Source organism: Citrus clementina, unplaced genomic scaffold (assembly GCF_000493195.1).
Source record: "Citrus clementina cultivar Clemenules unplaced genomic scaffold, Citrus_clementina_v1.0 scaffold_3, whole genome shotgun sequence".
Taxonomy (NCBI): Eukaryota; Viridiplantae; Streptophyta; class Magnoliopsida; order Sapindales; family Rutaceae; genus Citrus; species Citrus x clementina.
The window spans coordinates 16,737,058-16,746,764 of NW_006262339.1; the positions used below are offsets into that span (position 1 = coordinate 16,737,058).

Sequence of the window (9,707 nt, forward strand, 5' to 3'; positions counted from 1 at the left end):
ACTGCATTTATTTTGGGCTTGGTTGAATGCGTTGTATTAGGGTAGATCAAAATTAATATGTTTGCTGTAGAATAGATTTTACTTCATATTACAATATTGTTGCTACTTCAAAATCGCCGTTAGGCATGAGGGCTTGATCCATCCCATTAGGTGTGTAGTATATTGGGTAGCCATTGTGAGTTGTGCTTTAAAAAGTACATATACTCTAAAATAAGGCCTAATTAGCATTGAATCTTTGGCCGGGAATGTCTTGTGGAACAGGTTAGTGAAAAATTAATATTCATAAAAAGCCCATAATAGACTTAATATTGCACATTGATATGCATGCTTATAATTGGGTAATATTGCACATTGATATGCATGCTCATAATTGGGTTATCAGTAGGATCAGTGTGTTTGATTTGGCTGTTAATTTTGGCCTAAAGCCCATTAAACCTTCTAGAAGATCCATGAAATCCTAATTTCGGCATATCTCCTTTCCTACCCCTATAGTTAGATGCCACGGCTAAAAAACCTTATTTAGGATACAAATTCCATAATCCTAATCCAATTAAGAAAAACACTCATTCCTATTCTTAAAATATGAAAGAATCCTCAAAACCCTACCTTATGATATAAGGATTTGTGCTACTTTCAAAGAGTGAGATTCCTAATCCTGTCAGTAAGATTTTCCTTCAAAACTTATAAATAGACACCCTATACACAGTTCTCATTATTTATCAAATACTTAAGATTTACCGTCAGCATAACCTACCCTTTAAGCTGTCATCAACAACATAGCAACAGTTTAGTAAACTAAACGTCTTCTAAACAGCAACCTCCGCAACCATTCATCTTCTTTTGTTCAAGGAAAGCTCCTCTTCTTTGAATAAAGAACTTTAGTTCAGATTTATTTAACCTTAAGAAACCCTAAACCAGTCATCCATACTATCCCATTACCATTAAAACATCTTTCTTAACTTAGAATACTTATTTATTCTCAAGTCAAATGCCCTTAAACCCTCAACATTGGCCTTAAACTTCAATGAATTGTTAGGACAATGATAATGAATTCACCACCCAAATCCTTTTATTCTTAGTAACCAATATGAAAACTACCTTAGGCATCACTCAATTTGCACTTCTAGGTTACCATCATCCTAGAATTCCATGGTTAAACCTTAGATCACATTATGACTTCTTTCTTATTTACCACCGTATTAATCACTAAGATAGTATCCTAAACCAAAATTTCCATTATTTACTGGTGTAATCTATTTCCACACTACCACTTAATGTAGGTGCCATTACTATTTGGGTCTAGATCTACTATTCAACAAATCAATTGCAGTCAAAGGTTTGACACAAATTCATCCGGGGGATCAACACCTTGATAATTTTGTGGACCTTACTCCCAAGTACTGATCAAGCCTAAAATTCTATTCCCATTTGAAGAAGGTCTCCAAAAAATTCAAAGGCAACAAACGGACAAATCAAAATCCTGTTAAAACATTTTGTGACTCCACTGGGGACCTTTCCAGCCAGTTGGAAGACACATGGCTTGGTAAAATCCCGCGAAACAAATGTTTTCTTATGTATATTAATTGCTAAAAGAAATAAACTAGAAACGTAGCACAAAAAAAAGAAAAAAAAGAACAAACTCATTTGTTTTATTTTGTCTTTATGTAAAAGTGTCCTCATTGTGTTTGTCACGTGCAATTTTGTATGCAAATAGCATTACTCTTCCAACCAAACAAAGAACGAATGTGTTATGTGAATGTGCATGTGACAACAAAAATGCCAGTGTCAAAAAAGTGTCAAAAAGACAACACCTACGTGGGGTTGGGCACCGGGCACCGCCGCACCGGGCACCGAAAAACCGAACCAAATTGAAATTCTCAGTTCCATCCAGTTTGAAAATTCAAAAATTCGGTTTGAGAATTTTCATTCGTTTCGATTTTGGTATCAAACCTTTTAATTTTTTAGATAGAAAAAAATTAAACTAAAAAACCAAACTAAAACCATAAAAATCGAACCAAACCCCAAAAAACCGAAATGAGCTCTCCCCATATAACACGTGGCATTTTTTAATTTAAAAATTATTTTTTCAATTTTTCTGTTCAGTTTTCAGATTTGAAACTTTCAATTGAGAATTAAACCAAAGTATTTGGTTTTATACCAAACTGAAATATTTAGTTTTTTTCTAAGAAAAATACCGAAACGAACCGAATAAACCAAACTAAACCAATAAATTTCGGGCCCAATTCGATTTTGCCATACCATGGGGAGGACCCAGTCTTTATTTGACCTACGTGGCACTCTTGTCTGCCCCACATGTCCACATGCCTCAGCAATGATATAATCTTTCTCATTAAATTTGAAACGTTCTGAATAAGATAAGATAAAATGAGATAAGATATGATTATATTTAGTAGTGTCTAATTTTTGGTATAACATAGATTTGGATTTAATTCTATATATAATTTTTATATTAAATTAATTAAAAATAACTAAATGTTTGGATTTTTTAATGTTAGTTATTTATTTTGTATTAAATTATAATATTTATAATAATACTTAATAAATAATTATAATGATAAATATTAAATATGTTAAGAGAAATTTTTTGAATATTTTCTTTTCATAATCAATTAATAATTTCATTTTTTATTATTAGTTTTTTAATTTTAAAAACATTACATATTGGTATAACATTAATATTGATAATTGATAAATAAATAAATATTCTTGAGCTATACAAATTATCCCAACAAATTAATTTCATGGTGGGTCATGGGATAAATTTTCTTAAGTTTATAGGATTATTCCGTAGATCCAATCAAAGCTGTGTATGCACCAAACATAGGATAGGATAAATAATAGTTTTCTTAAGTTCATAGAATTAGTCTAATACCAAACTTATTATCTTGCCACCAAGTGCACACTTAGATTAAATTTGAACCTTACTTTTTGTCTTCAAATACTTGTAATCCCTTACATACATTGTGCTTGAAATTTTTCGATTCAAATTTAGAACTTTTTTTTCGTTTTTGGTTGAAGTACAAATTAAAAAGGATCATTAATACTTAATGCTTTGTCTACTGATTATTGCTAATCCCCTATCAATCTTTTGGCCTTTTGAGTCAGGAAGCACTAGCAATTGCCCTTAGAAAATTTGCATTATTAAAGCTACTTTGGCATAAATAAAAATAGTTCAAATCGATCCACAAAGCTATCGTGTGGAATATCTGCCCTAAAAGTGGGGAGTGTGTAGACATTTTTTGTGGCCACGCTTGGTTCATTAAAGAAGCTGACTCCTTCCCTGTTGAAGTGCTACTTGACGCATTAAAAGCTCTATAGTTGTGTACATCAGAGTGGTATATATTCCGAGTAAGTAAGATAACTTTAATTATATTCTTTAGCTGATAGAGTATTTTTCCAAATCATCATGTATGGTGAGGTTCATTTCTACAATTCCACCCATTGGGGTTTGGCTAACTATTTTAGTCATTAATACAAGCATTCAATTTAACATTTTAAAGTCAGCATTCTGATAGTTAGATTGCCAACAAGTCTAGTAGTGTTTATTATTTGTTTTTTTTTTCTCCTTCTAACATTTGGATGGAGATGACCCATTAAATCAAAATAGTAAACACCAACACCCACTTCCTGTTTATACCAAAAAAGTCGTTCAGATAAACACTCAATAATTTGTCTCTCCAAATGACTTTCGCCCTTACTTGAATGGATACGACGAACGGTCCTTAATGAATGTTCCTTGACAGAGCGGTCCCTAAAAAGAATGAACAAAGTCGATGAGCCTCTGATCGGAGCCCCATGATAGTCCTCCCACTTTCAAGTGAGCTGGGTCGTCCCAATATAATTATATATTATAAAAATGATATTTTACACCAAAATTTTAATAATTGAAGACAAAAAATTGCTCGCATTATATTTCTCATGCCACAAAATAAATCGTCATACGTTAATCATAGGAAATGTGTCATATTAGGTTCTAACGGTCAAAATTATTATCATCACGAAAAATTGTATGTTTTTTTGAGTAAACTATTTGTCTTAAATTTAGATTAAACACATCATAAATGTAATTTAAAATGGTCAAGTTAGATGTTTAAAAATAAAATTAGTGACACTATATTTTCGTTACTGTAGGTGATTTATAATGACTAAAATGTTTGTCTCAAGGGTAAGTAAAATAAGTCGCAAATGATATTTAGCACATACACTTTTGGCGGCTCCGAATTACAATATGATTGTTGTTAATTATGTTTTGCTTTTTTTTTTAATTTTTATTTTATGTACATATTTTGGTTGCAAAATATCCTTTGTTTATTTCTTTTTATAAATATAAAAGAACATACTACTAACAAACAAACTAATTATGGATTAAAAAACTTCTATTTCAATATTAAAAAGAAGTAGCAACAAATTGATTTGATGCTCACTACAATTGCAACAATTTATTTAGCAAAATTCAATATTTTCACTATCACAAAGTAATTATAATTACAATAATAATCTCTTCAATAGATAAAATATTAGCAGCAACTCTGTTATACCCATATTTTTATCAAACTCGGCCCAATGATATAAACAAATGAGTCTCGAGCCTCAAGACTCACATCCAATTACATATCATAATCAAAATAATATAAAACAATACAGTTAATTTTCACAAATTCCAAAACTAAAAAATAAGAGATAAGTTTTCCAAACCCAATTATGTCTATGATTATTTCTCTTATATAAAAAGGCTACCACTCTGTAGTAAAAGATACAAGATGAGAAATATGTATATTTGGAGGGGTTACAATATCCTCTAATCCTTTCTTTTACTCCCTTTTCTCTCTTATTACTTAGTTGTTATCGTACCACTCTCGATCTTTGACTTAAGTATTGAAGAGTCTATGTCAGTAACACCTCCGATGACCCTTGATGGGTTATTGTTTTGGAGGATTTTGACCACTGAATTTCCACTCTTAACAATGACAATTGCAAGGACATCAAGCTTTCTCACAGCTTGGTCCCTAAGTAAAACAATTTTTTTTCTCAACTCTCATCATCTATCTAAATTTTAGTATCAACAAACTCCATTCACACCCTTTTCTTTGATCAAACTCCATCATATTGTTAGCAATAATAACAAATTTGCTGCATAAACAAAATCAAGAGTCATCAAAATAATAACGATAACACAATTACACAAGAATCTAAATTAAAAAGAATAAAAAAATGGTAAGGAAGAACATTTACTTTACATAAATCTTAATTTACACAAGAAAAAAAAAAAACCAACCTCCTAGAGATGGTGAAAAAATAAATTAAAAAAGAAAAGAAAAACGGATGTCTGAAGAAATCTCCCCAACAATGTTTCAATCGTAGTGTGCTCCTTAATTTACATTATTTTATGTTGATTTTTTTTTCTATGACTATTTTCGTGATTCTCACAGGACAATATAGAGGTATAATCCGAAAAATAGTTATGAATTTCCAAAACCTAACTAAAAGCCCAAATGTAAAACTTAATAAATTAAAAATATTGAAGGGAAGAAAGTTACTTTATATTTCGATTAGGAGTTTAGAAACCTTAATCGACCAATTATTACAATTTTGGAGAGATTTTTGCCACACATTTTTTTTTCTAAATTTCAAGATCTTTTTCTATTGAGCTTTGGTCGTTATTATAAATCAAACAGGCAAGGGCTCTTACTTTTTTGCTTAGTTTATATTGCAAGTCTCGATATCAACTAAAAAGCTAGTACCATATTTTTCGTTTACAAATAATATAAAAGGTTTATAATACGTTCAATGTATCGCGCTATAAATCTGATATATTAATAAAAAAAATATAAAATAAATAAAATAAAATAAAAGTAGATACTCAAGATGTACACTCAACATGACAAGTTTACTAACAAACAAATTTTGGGAATTCTAGATATGTTAATTAGAAAATTATTGTAAAGTTTAGTTTCCTGTACAGAAATTTTTTTTCTAATTGAACTTTTAGAAAATTTTCATGAACTGGCACAATGTAATCTGAGACGTGTAAATTAGCTACTAATGATGACGATAAGGAATCAAAATAATGCTTGAGTTATGAGCCTGATCAGACTCTCTCGTATCCTTTTTCTTTTCTTAATGGTTTTTACAGTCACTTCACTGCATTATCGAATATATAAATACATAGATAAATATGTAACAAATAATTAGATAGCGAAAGTTAAATGCAAGACAGCCACACCCGCAAAGTTATATATATATATATATATATATGGTGTTTAAACCCTGAACATATGGTTCGACCTGATAAAGTGGGAACAAAACAAATTCAAATTCATATATCGATTGACAGATCATTGTACTGTTCATTGAAAACTGACATGATTGAATTTCACCGATGTCTCATTCTGTGAGTCCACCCACCTTACAACACTTATATCATGCCACGATCGCCAAAAGCTTTTCATTAACTATATATATATATATATATATATATATAGGTATGGCAAAACAGTCACATGATTAAAAAAAGAAAACAAAACAAAACAAGAACAAAATAATGGAAGAAGAGCAAGAGCTTATAGGTCTGCAGGAGGGAAACACAATAAGTGCTGCAGAAAAAGGAGGAGCAGAGGTAGCTGCGAGCAAATTGGAGCTGACAGTGGATGAAGTGGTGGAAGACTACATTGGATCCTTTGGATTCTCGCAGCTTTTGCATGTTTTATTGGTGTCATTGGCATGGATTTTTGATTCTCAAAACACTTTGGCCACCATTTTTTCTGATGCTCAGCCATCTGCATGGAGATGTAAAACAAGCAGCAGCAGTAATGTTAATATTATTCTTAATGGATCATCATCATCATCGTCATCCTTTTCTTCTTCATTTTGCTTGGAAAATAATGGAGGAAAAGGAAGTGTTGATGGGTCTGTCTGTGGGTTAGCAGCAGGGACATGGGAATGGGTTGGTGGGAGTACAAGCTCAACTATAGCCGAGTGGAATCTCATCTGTGACAGAAAGTTTCTTCCTGCTATTCCTGCTTCTCTTTTCTTCCTTGGTTCTCTCTTGGGTAATTCTTGCTTGCTTTTGCACAGTTTTTATTCATTTTCTTTTGGCTTACGTGTAAAGTAAAATCAAAACTGAGAAACAAATGAAAGTGACGTGCTGTAATTAAAACTAAAGGCGTCCTTTGCTCTTCTTTCATTCTCTTTTTATCATGTATTTATGACATTTTCGTGATTGATCAAAGTAATATACTAAAAATAAATGAGTAAAATCGAATGAATGCAAAAGGAGAATATATAATAACTTCATTAAAAAAAATTAGTTTTTTTTTCTCTCCAAATAATATATTTGAGATGGTCTAAATTAGTCAAGTGCTTCCTCTTATAAAAAACTAACACTCTTTTAAGTAAGAATCATAAGAATTTATTTTTTAAGAATATATAGTTGTCAATATATATATATATATATACATGTATGTTATTAATATAATTTTAATCTCCACAAACTAGAAAAATAATTTCTACATAGGAGAAGGTAAGTACAATACTCAGACTATAAAATCATCACATGTATATATAATATTAAATGTGCACATTTCATAATTTTATTGTTGGTTCAATGTTCAACAGAGGCATAAAAGAATTTCACTGCCAATGAGTAAAATTTCCGTACATCAAAAGTATACAATGAAAGAATAGAATCATTACTTATATACATAACTTTTTCTATTATTTAATATTTATTTAATTAAAATTTATTAATTCTTTTTTATTAATAATATATGAGATAAGGTATGTTGCGATAATCGGTACTCAATTCTTTATAATCTTCTGTAGTACATACATTTATAATAATACATGATTAAAATTTAATTTTATATTCTTATTTAATAACCATCAACTATACATTTCAAAAGTTAACTCAACGTTCGAGCCAAAATGATTTTTTAATTCTGACTTAGCACATATTCAACTCAGTAGAAAGTCAAATTAGCACTAAATCCTAATTCACTGATAATGACTTTTATTCATTTTTATTAACTTGCTCAGGCTCTGCCTTTTTCGGACGCGTAGCTGACAAATGGCTGGGAAGAAAGAAAGCAGTTATGCTCTCATGCATTTTCACCTCAGCAACATCTTTTCTCACATCCCTCTCACCAAATATTTGGATATATGCTCTCCTTCGCTTTGCCAATGGCTTTGCCCGCTCTGGCATCGGGATTTGCTGTCTGGTTCTCGCGACAGAAGCCGTCGGCCGTAAATGGCGCGGCCAAGTTGGCCAGTACGGCTTCTTCTTCTTCTCAGCTGGCTTTCTCTCTCTCCCTTTAATAGCTTATCCCACAAGAACTTCTTGGAGAACCTTATACAAAATCTTGTCACTTTTTCCTTTCTGCTATGCCACTTTGTTACTACCCTTTGTCTCTGAATCTCCGCGGTGGCTTCTAGTCATGGGGAGAAGTGGAGAAGCACTTGATGTGTTAAAAAAATTTGCAAGACTCAATGGGAAAAAACTGCCCACGAACTTAACCCTAGCAAATCCGTCAGCAGCCAAAACGGGAAGCAATAACAGTGACAATAAAAATGAAAGCCTGTGGGGTACAAAATGGGCAGCTAAAAGACTAATTATGGTCATGGCTGCTGGTTTTGGAGTAGGGTTTGTTTATTATGGAATCCAACTCAACGTTGAAAACTTAAACTTCAATCTCTACTTCTCAGTTGCACTCAATGCGTTGATGGAGATTCCAGCAGTTGTTATTGGAACTGTTTTATTGAGCTTCACAAACAGGCGTTTGCTTTTCTCTCGATCAGCTTACGTAGCTGGATCTGCAAGCATCCTGTGTACATTATTTTCCAATAATAATAATAAAGAAAAAGGCGGGGGAAGTTGGCCACAGTTGATAATTGAAGGAGTGGGATTCATGGCAGCTTCAACAGCATTTGATGTGATGTACATTTACTGCGTTGAGCTTTTCCCGACGAATGTGAGAAACATTGCGGTGTCGTTTCTGCGGCAGGCTTTGATGTTGGGGGCTTCAGTTTCGCCATTGCTTGTGGTTGTTGGTCGGATGAGTCCATCACTATCGTTTCTAGTATTTGGGGCATTGTCCATTTTCAGTGGGGTTCTGAGTTTGTGGCTGCCAGAGACTAAAAATGCTCCTCTTTATGAAACCCTGAAGCAGCAGGAAGAAGAAGAAGAGAAACAAAAGTGTTTAGAAGCTGCAGCTAGTGATTCTGTGTTCGAACTTGGAATGGAAACAAATTAAGCGATGAAGTCCCTCAATTTGTTTGTCAATTTTAATTTCTGCTCATTGTAAAAAGTGGTTAACGTCTACTCTTTTGGAGAATGGAATTAATGTTTAGATAAATCATGAAGTTCTTATTTAGCTGAAATAATCCTACAAAGAAGCCGCTAAGTTGGGCTTTTAGATCCAATATAACTTGACAAGACATAGTTTCATTACCAAACCGGGATAAGATTTTTTTTATTATCTTCGTCAAAATAAATTCAGGTGGGTGATGGCGTGATTAATAAATAAACAAAAATAAGATTGGTTATTGGGAATACGAGTCATCCATAATTTTTTTAAAAATAATTGGCACAAATATCTTTAAATAAGAGATGAAATCAAGAGAGGAGATTTAGTTTCACGGTTTGATTAATAGTTATGGGGATAAGAATATATAAATAATTGAATCTTAAT

General features: G+C 32.0%; 1 protein-coding gene across 1 annotated transcript; it reads left to right on the top strand.

Annotated features, from left to right (window-relative positions):
- The first annotated feature begins 6,562 nt into the window (after nt 1-6,562).
- Nucleotides 6,563-9,269, top strand: LOC18045897 (organic cation/carnitine transporter 1). Its single transcript, XM_006441321.2, has 2 exons — nt 6,563-7,070; nt 8,056-9,269. The coding sequence occupies exons 1-2, from the start codon at nt 6,563-6,565 to the stop codon at nt 9,267-9,269; spliced, it is 1,722 nt and encodes a 573-aa protein (XP_006441384.1).
- Nucleotides 9,270-9,707: the final 438 nt, after the last annotated feature.